The sequence below is a fragment of the Bos taurus genome, chromosome 10 (genome assembly GCF_002263795.3).
Source record: "Bos taurus isolate L1 Dominette 01449 registration number 42190680 breed Hereford chromosome 10, ARS-UCD2.0, whole genome shotgun sequence".
Taxonomy (NCBI): Eukaryota; Metazoa; Chordata; class Mammalia; order Artiodactyla; family Bovidae; genus Bos; species Bos taurus.
The window spans coordinates 36,918,788-36,937,087 of record NC_037337.1 but is presented as its reverse complement, the minus strand read 5'-3'; the positions used below and the strand labels follow the sequence as shown (position 1 = coordinate 36,937,087).

General features: G+C 55.4%; 1 protein-coding gene across 1 annotated transcript; it reads right to left on the bottom strand.

The window, feature by feature from the left end:
• Positions 1 to 9,961: 9,961 nt before the first annotated feature.
• On the bottom strand, positions 9,962 to 18,300 carry ITPKA (inositol-trisphosphate 3-kinase A). The gene is made up of 7 exons (NM_001083519.1): positions 17,806 to 18,300; positions 12,006 to 12,102; positions 11,708 to 11,924; positions 11,363 to 11,567; positions 11,023 to 11,124; positions 10,657 to 10,728; positions 9,962 to 10,566 (listed from the first exon to the last, which is right to left on the bottom strand). Exons 1-7 carry the CDS (start codon positions 18,292 to 18,294, stop codon positions 10,363 to 10,365), a joined length of 1,386 nt encoding a protein of 461 aa, NP_001076988.1. The 5' UTR covers positions 18,295 to 18,300; the 3' UTR covers positions 9,962 to 10,362.

Sequence of the window (18,300 nt, the reverse complement as noted above, 5' to 3'; positions counted from 1 at the left end):
GGTCTCAGCCTTCAAAATTGGTATTTTGAGCAAAAAAAAAAAAAAAAATGAAGACACAAAACCACCTGATGGAGTGTGGCCCTCTCAGTTATCGGGTGCCTTGTGGTTACAAAACAACTTCCCTTCCTATGTTTTTGCAAGTGGTAGAGAAACTCCTTGAGTTGTGATCTCTTCACCAAACCCAGTTCACTACAGATGCTAGTCTTTTTTTCCCTGCAGCACAGCATGCAAGGTCTTAGTTTCCCGACCAGGGATTGAGCCCATGCCCCTGCAGTGGAAGCACGAAGTCCTAACCACTGGATCACCAGGGAATTCCTGGCACTCTGGTCTTTTGATATCAGGCCCAGGCTTTTCACCAAATCGTGGAAGTTGTGCACAGAGTTGACATAGGCAACAAAACTGTACAAGTGAATGCTTGACATCCCAGGGTCTGAGCTGGGGGTAGTCAGGTCAGCTTTAGGACCCAGCGGTCTCCAGTAAGAGGCAGGACATTCCTAAAAGCAGCAGTCTGAGCCTGCAACTCTGGCTGCGGCAGGCCAGTCCTCTTCCTTCGGCTGCTGCTGTGTCTCCGGTAAGTGCCTTCAGGCAGTCAGGGAACCATAATGTTACAGGCAACTTCCTAGACTTGGGGGTGGCAGTTGAGACAAACGGGGTTCCAAGTGGCTCCTGCAGAGGCCTTGAACACTTTAACCCTTGCAGCCAAAGCATGGGGAGTGCAGGTAAAGAAATGTAGTGGGTGCCTGATCCCAGGATCCAGATCTCTGCTGGGGAAGGAGGGACAGGCCCTGGGTCTCAGCGTGGCATGGGGGCAGAACCACCAAACTAAGTGGAGAGGAAAATGGGGGCCCTGAAGGATGGACCTCAGTGCTGTGCCCAAGACATCCACTGGGAAAAGCTCTCCGGGGAAGAAAAGTGAGCACACATCACCCCTACCCCACCCCAGTGGGCTTTTGGCAACCAGAGTTGGCTTGGGCAGCTTCCAGGTGCTAGTATGTCCCAGCTAGGTTGGGATAGGGGTGTGGCTGCGAGAGGCTCTCCATCTGCCATCCTGTTAACACATGTGCCCTCTCCCAACCCTGCTGTCACCTCATCACCTTTCAGGTGCAATTCTCTGCTCCAGCTTGGGTTCCCAGGCACCATTTCCCCCATCCTCGTCCTTGCTGCCACCAGCTCCAAGTCCCTGGGACCCAGACATCACCACCCTGCCTAGCAGCTTTGAGCCAGCCTCTCCCATAATTCCCTCAGGTGAGCTCTGAGCTCCTTCCTCCTCCTCCTCTGCTCTCCACTCTGTGTGGGGTCCCTCAGGCTGGGGCAGGTGCTCCTGACCCTTTCCTCCCTCCCTGCTTCCAGGCGCTGAGGGGTGTTGGCTCTTCTCCATCTGCAGGGCCAGGAGCTGGCTTGGGCCCAGGACCACACTAGCAGCAGTGTGGTGGTAACAGTGGGGGCCCTGGGACTCTGAGCAGTTGTGGTAGGCATGGAGTGCTGGCCAGTATCTATAAAGAATAGATACTGGCAGAAACAGGAGTAGATGTGGGCAGCAGCTGAAAATCTGAGGTTCTGTGGCCTGGGGAACTAAGGGTACCTGTGCTCCACTTTGAGTCTTGGTGTATCCTGCAGTGACAAGCAGCTTTGTCCCTTCCAGCCAAACCCTGGAAGGGGTGGCAATAGTTGCCACCAAGTTAGCTATTCCCAGGAGCCTGTTCCTGCCCAGTGGAGTATTCATAACCAGCGGCTGCTGCAAGAGGTGGCTTGAGCCTCCCTCACCATCTCCATTAAGCCTCTTGAAATAAGAGCAAAATCTAATTTTATGGTTTGCACACCTAGTCTCCCCATTCCTTCAAAATACACTATATCCCCTAGGTCCCTCAGATAAGAACTTCTGGAACCTCCTCCATCACTAATCTCTACCTTAGGCGGGCAGGCTGAGGACCAATGGTCAAGGGCCAGGGACTCAGAGCCCGCTTTCCGCAGGATCTCAGCCCATGACGCCTCGGGCGGCAAAGGTACCAATAGACACCTATCACAGGCACATGGAATCTTGTCTCTGCCATCTGCTCCCTTGGTTGCGGGAGAACCGCCTTACATCCTCGTGGGGCAGCTGGGAGAGGACGCCTGTCTGGAAGGAAGCGGAGCGGCTCAAGCGCCCCACAGCAGGGGCTGGGTGGAGCGAGGGGCGTTTCTCGGGGTTCAGACCTCAGCACTGGGAGGGAAGGGCCCGGGCCTCCACCGATTGCAGCACCGGCACCGGACTTCCCGCGGGAGAGTTTCCGAGCTGCTGAGGAGAGGGCGGCGACGAATGGGATCGAAGGGGTCCCAGGGTCGTGGCGCTGGGCAGGAGGTGGTGGGGCGCCACCTACGTCTTTCGGGTTCGTGCTTCCCTCCGCGCGTGCTGTCCCGGTCTCCGGAGCTAGGCGTTGGAGTCCTTCCCACCGAGCGCGCACTCACAGGATCTCCTTGGCGTCCCCAAAGCCGTGGGCCTGACTGCGAGCCCCTATCTTTACTCTAATCCCTGGGGCGCGAGCCCTCGCCCAGCGCCCGGCTTCTCATTCGACGGCTGGAGGGCGGTGCCCCTGTGTGTCGCTGCCGCGTAGCTGCGCACAGGTGAGCCGAAGCCGCTGCTGGTGGCGGCCGCAGGAGGCGGTCGGGCGTACGTGAAGCCGCAGGACCGAGGGGGAACTCAGACCACCGCCCAGAAACTAGAGAACCGCTCGGTGGCGCCCAGGAGCAGCTGAAGAGGCGGGGTGGCAGGTGAGGGCGCGGGCTGCGAGGACGGGAGGCCGTGCTTCCCGTCCCCGCGGCCAGCCACCCCGTGTCTCTCTACAGGTGCAGGGGGCTTCTGGACCTCGCGGGCCCCCTACACTCCCCGCCGGCGGGTCAGCGAGGAAGGGGTCGGGGCAGTCAGGGCAACGCGGAGGTCTGGGCTAAGCTTGGCTGGGGGGCAGCCGGCGGCTTCGCGGGAGGTGGCGGCAGCGCTGAGGTGCACCCTTGGGGAGGGCAGCGGGGCAGCCCCGAGAGTGAAGTAAGGTTACAGCCTTAAGGACAGACCTAGTCCCTCGGAAGACAGTTGGGAAAAGTGTTGAGCCTGCCTTCCAGGCCAGAGCAGGTAGAGTAATAAATATCAGAAAAAGAGGTCGGGTAGGTTGCAAAGCACACGTGCAGACTGTACTCCCTCGATTTTCTTTTACATCCAGGATCTTTGTCAGCACAACATGTCCCATCCTTGATCTGTAGCAGTCCCAGGAACTTAGAGCTGGCTGCGTTAGCAAGCTGAGCTGGGAGGCAGAGAGGCAGGGGTAGTATAAGTCAGCAGTTCTCAGAGCATGGTGCCTGAGCCATTAGCACCACCTAAGTTGCTAGATCTTCACCACCAAGATAATCACGATGGTATGATCACTCACCTAGAGCCAGACATCCTGGAATGTGAAGTCACGTGGGCCTTAGAAAGCATCACTACAAACAAAGCTAGTGGAGGTGATGGAATTCCAGTTGAGCTATTTCAAATCCTGAAAGATGATGCTGTGAAAGTGCTGCACTCAATATGCCAGCAAATTTGGAAAACTCAGCAGTGGCCACAGGACTGGAAAAGGTCAGTTTTTCATTCCAATCCCAAAGAAAGGCAATGCCAAAGAATGCTCAAACTACCGCACAATTGTACTCATCTCACACGCTAGTAAAGTAATGCTCAAAATTCTCCAAGCCAGGCTTCAGCAATACGTGATCCGTGAACTTCCTGATGTTCAAGCTGGTTTTAGAAAAGGCAGAGGAACCAGAGATCAAATTGCCAACATCCGCTGGATCATGGAAAAAGCAAGAGAGTTCCAGAGAAACACCTATTTCTGCTTTATTGACTATGCCAAAGCCTTTGACTGTGTGGATCACAATAAACTGTGGAAAATTCTGAAAGAGATGGGAATCCCACACCACCTGACCTGCCTCTTGAGAAACCTATATGCAGGTCAAGAAGTAACAGTTAGAACTGGACATGGAACAACAGACTGGTTCCAAATGGGAAAAGGAGTACGTCAAGGCTGTATATTGTCACCCTGCTTTATTTAACTTCTATGCAGAGTACATCATGAGAAACGCTGGGCTGGAAGAAGCACAAGCTGGAATCAAGATTGCCAGGAGAAATATCAATAACCTCAGATATGCAGATGACACCACCCTTATGCCAGAAAGTGAAGAGGACCTAAAAAGCCTCTTGATGAAAGTGAAAGAGAGTGAAAAAGTTGGCTTAAAGCTCAACATTCAGAAAACTAAGATCATGGCATCTGGTCCCATCACTTCATGGGAAATAGATGGGGAAACAGTGCAGATTATTTTTGGGGGGCTCCAAAATCACTGCAGATGGTGACTGCAGCCATGAAATTAAAAGACACTTACTCCTTGGAAGAAAAGTTATGACCAACCTCGATAGCATATTGAAGAGCAGAGACATTACTTTGCCAACAAAGGTCCATCTAGTCAAGGCTATGGTTTTTCCAGTGGTCACGTATGGATGTGAGAGTTGGACTGTGAAGAAAGCTGAGCACCGAAGAATTGCTGCTTTTGAACTGTGGTGTTGGAGAAGACTCCTGAGAGTCCCTTGGACTGCAAGGAGATCCAACCAGTCCATTCTGAAGGAGATCAGCCCTGGGATTTCTTTGGAAGGAATGATGCTAAAGCTGAAACTCCAGTACTTTGACTACCTCATGTGAAGAGTTGACTCATTGGAAAACACTCTGATGCTGGGAGGGATTGAGGGCAGGAGGAGAAGGGGATGACAGAGGATGAGATGGCTGGATAGCATCACTGACTCAATGGACATGAGTTTGAGTGAACTCCAGGAGATGGTGATGGACAGGGAGCCCTGGTGTGCTGCAATTCATGGGGTTGTAAAGAGTCAGACACGACTGAGCGACTGAACTAAACTGAACTGAACTGAAGTTGCTAGATATACAAATTCTCAGCCTCCCTCCAACCTCCTGAATCAGAAGTTTAGGGGAGGGCCCCATTATCTGTGTTTTAGTCAAGTCTCTAGGTGATTCTCATGTACTCCAGAGTTTGGAAACCACTGCTATAAAGAAATGGAGCCTTCCTGTCTGTCTGGGCAGTATTGTTCCTAAGTACTTTATACACGTTATCTCCATTGTTGTAGAAGTGGAGCATGTGGGTTGGGCCTCTTCCATTTTATAGTTGAGAACATGGGATTAAAGAGGTTCAGACAGACAAGGAGCAGCCAACCTGAGCCAGGCTTGCAGATTCCAGCTATTATTTCTTCCCACCTCGCTGGCCCCTCAGCTCCCACCTGCCATCCGGCAGCACTAGTACTGTGATGTGAGTGTAGACAAGACCACACTGGGGTTTCCACGGGGAGACTCCGGCTTCCCTGCTGTATAAGCCAGCTTTCCGTCTGTGAGGAGCTGTATGCTCCTCTTCCTTCCCCCATTTCATAGCCAACCCTCTATCTCAGTTTCTGGCAGGGAGTGATGCCTCAGAGACTGACATCACCTGGACTGATGAGGAGGGTGCAGTATTTGTCATACACCCCAACAGTGAGCTCTGCCTGCAGCTTCTGGCAGGTATTGGCCCCTATCCCCCACCTTTCAGCCTAGTCTAGCCCTTTTCCTCAGTCTCTCCCATCTGACCACCAGCTCTGCCCTGTGAACTACCCAGTCTTGCACAACTCAGGAATACTTGGGAGCTGGGCTGTCACTTGTGATGTCAGAATGGGGCATTCTGGTCTGCTTGTCAAATTATCTCTTGCTCTGAATTCTCTTCAACAACCTGCAAGCTCAAGAATCCCAGAAAAGGAAGCATACAAGCTTGACAGAAGTCCCCCAAACTCTCCCACCCTCTCTAAATGCCTGGCATTGCTCCTCGTTCCAAAGTTCAGGGCTAAAATTAACCACGAGACTGGAAAAAGTACATACGCCCCCACCCTCACCCAGCAATATCAATTCTTTTACTCATTGTCATGGAGAGTCACGGAGAGGTGGAGATTCAACTAGACCTCAATTGCTGCCTTTGCCTTTTGAAGATCTGCCAATGCCAGGCTGAGTTCCAGTTGGCCAACTGCACGTGCCCAGAGGGCATGGAGCTGGCTGAGGATAACGTCACCTGCATGGGTATGTCCTGCCTGTGTCTGAGGTCTGGACTTGTGGGACCGTGGGAGGGGATGAGCACTAGGGCACTGGGAAGGATATCTGCTGTGTGCCAGGCACTGTGCTGAGTATTGGCCAGGGGATTAGAGGTGTATCAATGCATGCTCTACCTTCAGGAAGCATGTAGTCTAGTGTGGTAGGGGAGATACTGATCACTGTCTCTATGTATGTCTACATTTATATCTAGATATCTACCTATATCTTGTGGTGACAGTTGCCATGGGAGGTGTAAAGTGTCTTAGGGGTGATGAGGAGGGAGCAGTTGCATTCATTTAGGATAAGTGAGGAAAGCATCATGGAAAAGTGAACACTCAGCTGAGTCTTGAGGCATCACTAAAAGTTGGGGTAGAGGGACAGAGAGGAGTTTCCCACTGGAGGACCTGCCCACCCCCTCAGGCCTTTTGTTTCTGATGGTGGCTGTGGTGGTGGTCTTGACACTGAGCCTTCCTACGGTGTGTGGGGTCCTGATTCTGGGTACAGAGCACCCAGCAGGCATGGCTGATTTCTTCACTGAGCCAACAGGCTTCTGTGGGGTCCCAGGGGCAAACAGTTGATTTCAAACCTCTACTCCCAGGAGAGAAGTGGCAAACTCCCCTAGGGTTCTAAAAAGTAGAAGTACGTGGGGAGGCCTGAGAACAACATTTATCTTAATGGGCATCTGGAGAGGTGTCCTGGGCAGGGGGGCAGGTCAGGGCGGGCCTGATGGGCAGGTAGAGAGTATGCCAGTGTTCCTCCCATCCTTGGTGAACCATAAGAAGTGGCAGGATCCATGGTGGATGAAGCTGCCAGGCCTTGAGCTCCAGATCATCAAGCTTCACATCTCCACCATGAGGACAATCCCCAACCCCTACTACTTCCAGGTGAGGCTTGGCCCAGCCCAGTCCTGTATGCTGCCCCCAGGGCTTACAGAGGTTTCCTCAGCCAATTTCATTCTGCTCAGCTGAATCCTCTCCCTCCTTCTGAGAGCCTATGCACTCTGAATCCCCAGCCTCCATCTTGCTCCCTGCTGTCGTGAATTATGGATCCCAGTGAGCATCTCATCCAAACCCCTTGTATAGAGGAGATGGAGGTCAGAGAAGCTCTGAAAGGGGAAGTAACCTGGCAAAGTCAGCTGTCATCCCCAGTTCTGGGATGGTAGGGACCCTAAATATGATTCTTTGGCATAAGGATTGCCTTCACCCCAGAGCGTCTGCAGGGACCCAAGGGAAGACTTAGCACAGAATCCCACCCCACCACCTTACCCCACACCTGCCCTTTCTTCTGCCCTGACTCTGCCCTGGTCACCGTCACCCCTGCAAAGCTTGTCCTTGGGGACATGCCATGATGCAGAGAGCTCAGACCTTGAGAGAGGGCCAGTTGAGCATATGGAGGATGAGCAGGGGACAGGGGAGGTTAAGGAGGCTCTAGACCCTCAAGGACGCTTCCCCAGACCCAACCACCCACTCCCTCCAATCTGCCTTTCTGCAGAGCCCTGGCCCGTGGTGTCTTTGGAGAAACCTATGAGGGACTGGTAATTGGCCTTCCCGGGGACCTCAGCCTTCTGCAGGTGACTATCAAGGTGAGAGGGGTGGCGCTTCTGACTGAGAGTAGAAGAGAAGGGTCTCTGAGGAAGGAGTCACGGCTGGAGATAGGGTCAACCCGCCCTCTAGAAGTGTCCGGGGTACTCAGGAGCTCTGTTGCCTTCCTCCCTAGAGAAAGTCGCTCAGTCAAGTCTGACTCTTTGTGACACCATGGATAGTCCGTGGAATTCTCCAGGCCAGAATACTGGAGTGGGTAGCCTTTTCTTTCTCCAGGGGATTTTCCCAACCCAGGTCTACCGCATTGCGGGCAGATTCTTTATCAGCTGAGCCACCAGGGAAGCCCCTCTCCCTCCCTGGACTCTGCCAGAACTCTGCTGTCCACAGGATTGGCTGGATTTCCTCACTGGGGAGCTCATCCTGGGGTGCACCCAGGGCAAGGCGCAGAGGTGCAAGTGGGAGGGAGGCACCCAGACCCACCTGCAGAAATAGTTTCTCTTCACCCTGGGGCTGAAAGGTAGCAGCTCTAGGGACCTAGAGCTCCTCTCCAGCCTTGTGGAGCCTAGAGCATGGTTTCTCTCCCTGCTGGTGATAGGGTATATGCACTACCAGCGAGTTCAGCCATCAGAACATCAGAATACTGTGAGTACATCAGGGCTACCTCTGGCCTAATTCTGCTGGAGTTGGTGTCTGGAGGGGACATGAAGGGTTTCCTGAATCAGAGCCAGCTGCAGCTGGTGTGACCCTTTTCCAGCCCTCTAGGCTCACCTAAAGACCTGTTCATGGGTCCCCAAACCTGTATGGTCTGATGTGCGTTCTGCCTGACCCAGGCCCAGCCATCACCTCTGGGCATGCAAGACCTCCTTCAGCTGGCAGGTTTGCTACTACCTGGAAGAAAATCACTTCATCCACAGGTCCGAGTGATCTAGCCCTGGGGACCTCCAATCCTGCTCCCTCCCCAAGGAATAGCCCTTTTACATAACTTTTAAAGAAAAGATCAAGGCTGGAGTTCTGGCAGTGATTTTTTTGCCTGACTCTGCTGAGCCACCAGGAACTGCCTGCTGAGCTGCACTGGATCCAGCCAAGTGGCCAAGATTGGAGACTTCTGGATGCAAGCAATATCTACAGGTGTAGGACCTGGGCATGTGGTGCTCCAAGGGAGTTTACCAGCACCTTCGGACCATTTGAAGCCTCCCTGGAGGGCATTTTTACATCCAAGACCGACTCCTGGTGATAACATGCACTCCACTACCTTGGGTCACCTCATGTGAGGGAAAGGGAAGCTGTTCCTGATGGGTTCCACTGCACTCGGTTCCCCCCAAGTGTGATGCAGGTCTTTAAATGCTGCTCTGGGAGATCTCACTGGGCTATATGCCCTGCCCTGGGTGCACCAGTCAGGAGGTGCCGACTGTGTCATGGGGCAGGGGAGTGGGGGTGGATGACTTTGCCCTCGTTTTGCCAGCATCTTGGAGCATCTTCAGTACAGCACTCGGGTGTGCCACCTGACCTGACCCAACCATCCTGGACTTGGGGACCAGGAGGGAAACCATAAAACAACACTATGAATCCCTACTCCCCTACCTTCCTATTAAAGAACCCTGTTGTGCTGAATTCACCCCTTTCAATGTAATTAACCCATTCTGGAGGAGGAAGGGGCTGGGGAGCCTGTCTCTGGGGGGCCTAAGATCTCCACAGGCCCAGGAACTGAGTTTAGGGAGCTTGAAGAACTGGGGAGGGAGCCTCCTCGGTCCCCAGCTGCTCTCTGGCCTCAAGCCCCCCGAATCCAGGAGTAACCAACCTTGGGACCTTTGGAGTCTCCCCTGTGGCCTAAGGGTCCTAAGGGTGAGGACTCTGGCACTGATGGTGCCAGTTCCTCCCTGCACTCCTCCCCAGGCTTCTAGGTGGCTTGAGTCCCACGTAGCCTCTGTCTCCTGCAGTCTGTGCTACACGTCTGGGCCTGTCTCAGGGCTGGCCTGGCACCACTGAGCTCTCCATCCTGGAAACCAGTCTCAGGCCTCCTGGGCAAGAGCCTGGCCACTCCCAGCCTTTGATATGTGGAGCTAGAGGCCACCCCCACCCACAAGGTGTAGGTGGGGAATTGAAATTGCCTCCTGCAGGAAGCCTTCTCTGGATTGCCCTTACCCCAGTTAGCATCCTCCACCTGGGCAGCCCCCAACACTACACATGCCGCTAACAAAGAGCTCTTGTCATAGACCACAGTGATCTGAATGCACCTGACAGATGCTAGGGAACCAAGAAAGAAGGGCCCAGAGGGAAGAAGGGGATGAGCCCAGAGTCAAAGCTGGTGTCTTTGAGTTTTATTGGGAAGAGGAGTCCATTGTAGTGTGGGAGTTCAGACCAATAGATCTAGTGCCTGTGAAACAAAGTTCTTTATCTGGCTTCTCTGGAGAGGTATGGAGCCCCCTCAGAAGAGCTGGGCTGAAGAAGAAGCCACTTACCCTGCTCTCCTCCTCCCTCCCCCGCTTAATTAGCGTCGCCGGCTCTAGGAACACTGGGGCTTGTAGGGGGGCCAGGCCCTGCGCGTGCAGTGTGTCCCACAGTGGTTGGCACTTGTCCCTACAGGGCGGTATGCACTGCTCCGCATCGCGGGGTTTCAGTCTCTCTTGCCTGCATGCATGGTGGGGACGCAGGCGCAGCTCCATCTGTCAGACCCTCAGGTCAGCAGGGACAGGGGCCCAGCCTCATCTCTCGGCTAGGCTGGCCAGGATGCCAATGAGATTGTCCAGCCCCAGCAAGTAGCCGTCCTCTCGGTTGCCCTCTTCCCAGGGCCGCCGGTGGTCCAGGGTCTGGCCGTCAGGGAGGGGCGTGGTCTTGCCAAAATCGATGAGCCACACGCCGGCGCGATGGCAGTGATCATGCACGAAGAGGAGCGAGCTGCCGATCACCTGCCGAGTCCCCCACCGTCAGGCCACGGTGGAGAAGCCCTCCACCCTCTTCCCTCACAGACCACAGACACGTGAGCCTGCCCTTCTTACCTCGTGCCTCCTAAAGAACTCAGAGACCTCCAGAGTGTCCCGGATGTGCTGCAGGCGGTTCAGATACCTCCTCTGGAGAGGGTGGAGAAGGGGAGGACAAATTAAATACCAACTGAACCTCTGCGATTGTGAGATTATGAAGAACGCCACGATGCATGCTTGGCTTGGCAAATACCATGGTGAAGAAGGCGCAGGCCCCCACGTGGCGCGCAGCCCAGAATTGTTGTAAAGCAATAACAGCGCAGTGCGATAAACACTGGGATGGGGGTCACGTACGGACGGGTGTTGCGTCAGATGACCTGACCTGGGGGCACCCCTCGGTATCAGGCTCCCCAGCATCTCAGGGTTCTGGGATCCCACGCTCACCAGCACTTCCGCATCCCCTTGCACAAATTCCTCAAAGACGCGGATCACCTGCTCTCGGCTTCGCGTGGTCTTGAAGTCTGTACTGCAGGAGCCGTCGGCTTTCTGTAGAAGGTGGGCAGAAATCGTCAGGGGCCACGTGTGCGCCCAAAGGGAGAGGATCTGGCTAGCGCAGCGATACCTCCTGGGACGTTGAATGCCAGGGACAGCGAGACGGCCGCCAGAGGGTGCCTCTTCCGGGGGCAGTCGGGGTGGGAGGTCAACACGGAGGACAGACACCGCACAGTGGGGCTGGGGCGGAGGAAGGGCCCGGGAAATACAAAGCGACGCGAGCCTGGCCCACCTTGATGCCCTCGATGCGGAAGCCGAGAGTGGTGCTGGAGCTGATGCCTTCTCGCCACTGCATGTAGCGCGGCTTGGTAACTGCGCGCTGCGCGTGCTCCTCCTCGGTGGGCGCCTCAGGGTCGACTGCCAGCATCTTCTTGTACATGTCCTTCCGCAGCTTGGGCCGCTCACGGGCTTTGGTCAGCTCCTCTTCCAGATAAGTCCTACGGAGGCGCAGGCAGCGGCGCGGCGTGAGCGGGCGCACACTGGGACCTAGTCGAGCACTGCCTTGGGCACGCGTAGAGCGCTCGTTCCCGCCCTGGGCCCTTTACTGGTTTCCAGACGCCCCGCAGGGCACGCGTACCTGACGCCCATCTTGCAGTCTAGTACGCAAGGCCCATCGAAACCGTCGAGCAAGTCCTGCAACTGCAGGTAGCTCTCGCCGTCGCGCTCCACCACGCCGTGGAAGGCGGGCACGCAGCCGCGTAGCGCATCCGCCATGAGCCGCGCCAGGCAGTAGCGCTCCGGCTCCGAGCTGCGCTTGAGGATCAGTCCGCTGGTGCCCGCTGCCTTGAAACTCCCTGAGGGCAGACCTTGGTTAGTGGCGCCTAAGTCCCTTCCTCCCGGCCTCCGCCCCGCACCCGCCACGACCCCGTGCTCACCCGTGTGCCCTGCCAGCTGCACCCAGGCATAGCGCTTCTTGAAAGGGCTCATGACCGGCAGGTTCACCATGGTCCGGATCTTCTGCCAGTGGCTTTTCTGAAAGCGACACGACCCGGGTCTGCCAGTCAGCGTCTCAGCAGTAAAGCCATCCTTCCTCTGGAACATGGTCTCGCCCCGTCCCACCCTACCCTAAGCAGCTCGTGCCTGGAGCTTCAACTGGCTGATTCACTCAGGGGTTTATCGTGAGCCTGTGTGGCGGACGCTGAGACAAGCGCCTGGAGATGATAGACATCCAGTGTGCTGAAAAGAGCCCCAGCCTTAGCGTCAGAAAGCTCAGTTCTGCTGCTCCACAGCTGCACGGACAGGTTACTGAACTGCTCTGTAGTGGTTTTAGGACTTTTGTGAGGAAAACAGTCTCGTGATGTTAAAAAAAAATGCAGATTTTCAGGTCTACCACAGGGAAACTCTGAGCATTGCACTTTTACCAATGCCTCGGGATATTCTGGGGCTTGAGAAGCCTCTGAGTTCAGTTTCTTCAGTTCCCCGTAAAATGGGGAAATAACTACTCCCACCAGGTTGTTGTGAGTAGTGGTAAATTAGACTTGAGTGTGACAGCCCCCACCCCCAGTCCCATTCCTTGGCGTGGACCACTACTACCTGCACAACTCTGGATTATCATTTAATACTTGGGACCATTGGTTCCTCTTATTTAGGGACAAACATGGAAACAAATCATTACACAGGCCCAAGGTAGGGAGGCCAACCTGATAGGGCCTGAAGAAAGAATGGCTTGGTGCTCCCCAAGGTTCTCTTCCTATCCTTAGATGCCATCTCACTCCCTACCAGTTGACAAGGCCAGGGTACCCCAACCTGGACCCAGAAACCTGGGTTTTGAAAATGGAATACAGAGGGGAGGGTCTGTCATCTTAGATGAAACTGAGAGGGAAATTGAGATTTTGGTGTACCTTTTGCCTCTTGACCGTTGCGTCTAGTCTGAGATCATCTGATACTCTGAACCTTTCCTCTTCCCACACCAAGCTCATCACTCCTGTGTCTACCCACTGGAGCATCTAGTGGGTTTGCTCATCTAAAGAGTGTGTCTGCTGCCTCCTCCCAGGGCGCCTGCCTTTTAGAGGAATGACATGTGTGCCTTCACAAGGCTGGTCCCCAGGAATCCAGCTCTCACTCAGTCCACCAGAGTGAGAGGGAGAACTGGGGTGGAGGCTTAAGAAGAGGAGGCTGCTGACTATAAAACCGCTTTCATGGCGAGGAGATGGGAGTCAGTGACACAGTACTGGAGGGGGGAGTCCGAAGTTGCTTCCAGTCTTGGCTCTGTCACTTTCTAGCTGAGTGAACTCAAGTGAGAATTTCATCTGTGTGAGCCTGTTTCCTCTGGACCTAGCTGTTGCCATAACATGAGCCACCATTTACTGACCGCCCACTGCACACCAGGCTTCTCATCTCCAACAGACAGCATTGCTCCTGCTTTCTTCCTGAAGTCCCTACATGGCTCAGTAGGGTGTGATCACATGTCCAATCCCCAGAGATCTGGGGGTGTAGCCAGAAGCAGCCCACTAGAAGCATGACATCTCTTTCAAAACTCCCTTTTTCACTCTTTAAATACATACAAGGTTTGCATTATGCTGCATAATAAATCCAAGTTTTATTATAAAACTCTCCCACCTCTCAATCCTCAAATAAAATTCCAGGAAGATGTATGTGCCAGGTACATTGAGTGGCACATCCTATACCCTCTTCCCCCACACTCAGTTTGAAATTCATGATGCTGCTGCACATGCACAGTAAGTGCCTGAGATGGTAACTCTTGCCATTTTACAGAAGGCAATCAAAGTTCAAAGAGTTAACATTCCTGCTATCCCTGCTTCCAGCTGGCCTCCCAGTCTCTGCCCTAAGCTCAAGTTCAAAACCCACCCCCATGTTCCAATTGTCCCAGCAGGTTCCAGAGGTCAAATGGACCCTGCATGAAAAAGAATTTTGTATAAGATGAAGCAGTTTGCAGCCACAAGGCGGTGTGTTTTGATCTCTGGGGAAACACTGAGATCTGCCTGGGGACCCCTCTTTGTTAGCTGGACACCTTTAGTTTATCCAAAGGGATGGGTTTAGTGGTGGGGCTTCAGGAAGCTTTAGGGACTTACTGGCAGAATTTGGGGGGACAGTGGGGCCAGAATGGACTTCATTATAGGGTTCATCTAGTTCTGTAGCCACCCCAGTAGAAGATGGAATCAGCCTTGGGTTAGGTGAGATGGGAGAACTGCATCATCCTTTCTTCTGTGATCATGTAGGAGCAGTGAGTGAGGCTGGAAGGTGAAAGGTGGAGCTGGTAGAAGAGGATTTAGTACCTGCAGTCCTGAGCTACTGTCTCTTGAGTGATGTGTGATAATATAGCATTGGCTTGCTCCCAAACTGAGATAACATCGGGTTATCTCTCCACTCTCCCCACCCAAGTTTTGTGAGGTCATATCAGCCAAGAGCAGCAAAGACTAAGGTTGTTTCCAGCCATGTGGGTTACAGAAGGCTTTCAAACCCGTTATGCCATTTGAGCCCTCGCAGCCACCTTTTGAGGTTGGTTGGTAATGACAGGATTTAGTTCCTCTGCCAGTAATGGATAGGGTCAGATATGGAAGGAGTTGATGCAAGCATCATGGAATTCTGCCATCTTCATCTAGGGAGCTACCTCCCCCAGGGAACATAATGCATAAAAGATGCATATATCCAGAATGGTTCTAGGGGAATCATTCTTTGGCGAGTGGGTGGGGATTTTGGCACATGAACAACAGCAGGGAAGATATTTTTGAGCAGGTAAGGCTTTTATTGTGTGAATATCAGAAAGCAGATTTATTATGTTACAGAGTGAAACCTGGCTGAAAAAAGGGTTAAAACCCCATCGCCTGGCCCAGGCAAATAGAAGTCTGAGAAAGCATCTCACAGCAAGAGGCTACCCAGACACCTTGGGACAAAAAGCTCAGGAGAGCTGACCATGTGAGAGTCTTTGACGAAGTCACAGGAGGACCCTCTGATAATTCTTCACCCATGAGGCTGGACAGGGAGCATCTCCTTCTGGGCAGAGCTTAGCTGAATACTAGCCTCAGACCCTCCTTTTATTTAGAAGCCCTGAGGACTCCAGCTTCTTGTATCACACCAGACACTTTGTGTATCTTCTGCCAGAAGCCCTTTGCTTTCTTTGTCTTTGGTATTCATCTCCCCTCTTCCTGACTTCCATGCCCTACCTCCAGCCATCCAGACTCTGGCTAAAGCTCTCTACTAGCCCAACCCCCTTGCCATGTTCCCAGTACTTTATCAAATAAGCACTCCTGGTGGTGGTGGTGGTGGTGAGAACAATCAGTTTAAATTTATAAAATGATTTGCACCAAGGTATAAGTGACCCACGACTTCACCCTCCCAGGGGCATTTGCTTTTTAAAAAGGAAGTCTGTTAACCTAAATTCTGTTCTATAATTAGTGAAAAGTGAAGTGTGGGAGTTCTGGGCCCAGGACAGGATGGCATCCAGGTCTCCTTACCCATCCTGGAGCACTGAGAGAAGAGAATCAAATGAACAAGAGTCAAACAACCTCTCTTCTGCTAGAGCAACACCCCCAAAATTGTTTTAAGAGGCAGACAAGGCCTAAGAATGTCATGCCAGCTGCCCTTGGGGACAGGCCCCCAACTCCTCTCTTGGCCTGTATGGTTTTTCTTCCCCTACCGCAGGAAAGGAAGCAGGAAGGAGGCAGGCTGCCCAGTCCCAACTACCTTGAGGGGGAGCCCAGCTCCAGACTCTGGGCACACAGTGTGCGGCTTCTAGAAAGAAGAGGTGAAGGATGTACACAAGCCTTGCAAAGGCTTGCCGCTATTTACTTTATCCACCCAGGCCGGAGGTGTAAGGGGCTGGAGAGCTGAGAGTTGAGGAGTGCTGCAGCAGTACTCTTCTCCCGGGCGCATCCTTCACGGTCAGCCAGCCTATGGGCTCTGCTTCCTGCCTGGGGAAGCCCTAAAGGCAGCCTAGGCGGGCGCGCTGTGCGGCTCCGCGAGGCAAAGTCCGAGCCGGGCCCTTCCACGCGGACGCAGGCGGCCTCTGTCAACAGCCCTGGCTTATCTGCCACCACCGTGGCTGTTTGCCTTCGGGGAGGCCCCGGCGGGCTGGGGGTTGGGAAGGCCTGGTACTCGCAGCCTTGGAGCTGGAAGGGCCCTCCACGGCCATCTGCTCCAGCTCCTGCCGCGCCGGGTGACGGGGAGGCCCAGAGTGGGAGAGGCCGGCCGAAGACGCCCAGGGCACAGCTGCGACTGGGCCCCGGAGTCTTGACCCCAGCTGGGCTGCCTACGTGTAAGCAGTCCTGGGCCGCAGGTCCTCCTCCGCCTTTAGCAAGAAGAGTGAAGCCGGGGGCTGCCCTCGTGGCTCCCTGCCTCCAGCGCCCGCCTCTCAGCTCTCAGAGATTTGAACGGGGGGAGCGTTGGGCCCACAGTTACTGCTCCGGATTTTCGGGGGTAGGGAGGGAGGAGTCCTCTCACCGCCCCTCATCCCCGCCTCAGAAACCCTCGGGCGGCACCGCCTCCTTTCAGGGAACAGGGTTACACCAGAAATGTCAGGGGTCAGGGGTACCCCTACGGAGGAGAGAGGGACTCCCCACACCCTCTGCCTGGTGTCGGGGTGGGTTCCTGCTCTATGACACTTTTTCCTTTTCCTTCTTGTTTCACAAACCACGTCTCCCTGAGGATAACGTAAGTCTCAGGGGTAAGTGAATCACGGAGCCACTGCAAGCCATTACAGTGACTCTCGCGCCTCGTCCAATCCGAGCGCGGGGGGAGCCTAGGTCCCGCAGGCCCGGCCGCCCCGGCGCACGGCCGCTGCTCTCACCGCCCTTCTGGGCAAGCCCCGAGCCACCAGAGGCTGAGGGCGCCCTTCGCCTCTTCCTCCACTTCAGGGACACTTGCATAACGTGGATCTAGAGCAACTCCTTCTCGTTGACCGCGGATAGTTATTTAAAGTATTTGGCCTTGATTAAAACAAGGGGGACAGGACGGCTATACTGGGAGAAACACGACCCGGAGGGGCAGGCACGGGGAATGACTGCACCATACCCTAGCCTGGGTTATCAAAGGGTCAAACCTGGCCCCAGAACATCCAGGCTACCGGGGGCGGAGATCGGCAGACTGGTCCCACCCTCTCAGCCTCAGTTTACCTCCCTCCACCCTCCCCGGCCAGAATTAGGAGCAGCAAAGCGGAGGAGGGCAGCGTTCCTACCCCTGCCTAAGCTCGCTGTCCCGCGCCCCTCCCTTGCCCGCGTCCAAGCCTGGTGCGGGCGCCGGGAGCAGACGGCGGCAGTTCGCGAGCGGAGCCTGGAGCTTGGCTCCACTCCCACTCAGGAGAGGGAAACCGTGGCAACGGCGGGGGTGGGGCGGCGGCGCGGGAGAGGGGGCGGCAGAGAAGGAGGCTCGTCCTCACGTCTCGGCGAGAGTTCGCCGGGCAACGCTAAGCCCCTCCGATCCCTCCAGCCATCTCACGGCCGGCAAGTCACGCTGCCCCGCTGCCCCGCCGCCCCACCTGTCTCCGTAGCCGGTCTCGGGGATTCCTCACTCCCTTAGACGCCCCAGGGCCTGGGTCGCGACTCGCCTGCAGAACTGGAGTAAAAAATGTCAAGGCGAGGGGTTGGCCCGGCGCCTCCTACCGACCCCACTGCCTAAAGAGGGAGAAGGGGACTCTCGGGGGAGGGAGCTTAGGGCGGGAGTTGGTCCGCAGCGAGCTCCAAGCAGGTCCCCGCTCCGGCCCCGCCCCGCGGCCCGTACCTGACCCACGTCCTCGCCCGCTTCCAGCTGCACGTTGCCGCGGCTCCGGCTCTCGCTGTCGCTCAGAAGATCGTCCTCCGAATCCTCGGGCAGCGACGAGGAGCCAGTGGAGGAGAGCGACGAGGTGGAGAGGCGGCGCGGCTGCTGCAGGTGCGACGAACCCACAGCCGGGAGCCAGCTACCCTCCGGCTCGGGCGGCCCGGGGCTGGCCGCGGGCACGTCCGGCTCCTCGGCCGTCACAGTCAGCTGCGGGATCACTGGGGCAGGGGGAGCCCGCGGAAGCCCGTTGGGGACCTGTCCCCCTCGCCGCTTGGCCCCGCGAGCCCGGGGCTGCCCGGCGGCGGCGGCAGCAGCGACCGCAGCGCAGCGCGCCTCGAAAAGCAGGCGCAGCTCCCCGACGCTCCGGCGCGGAGCCCGCTCCAGCCCAGGGCTGCAGGGCCCCGCGCCTCCCGGCCGCGCCATGCCCGTCGGGCCCCCGGGCAGGGTCATTTCCCG

What these genes read in the sequence shown, in the direction of transcription:
- ITPKA (NM_001083519.1), bottom strand. Translation starts at nt 18,294, where the DNA reads ATGACCCTGCCCGGGGGCCCGACGGGCATGGCGCGGCCGGGAGGCGCG. An exon ending in GACTGCAAGATGGGCGTCAG is followed by an intron (nt 11,568 to 11,707) that starts GTACGCGTGCCC and finishes GCGCCTCCGTAG; the next exon opens with GACTTATCTGGAAGAGGAGC. An exon ending in AGTTCTTTAGGAGGCACGAG is followed by an intron (nt 10,567 to 10,656) that starts GTAAGAAGGGCA and finishes GGGACTCGGCAG; the next exon opens with GTGATCGGCAGCTCGCTCCT.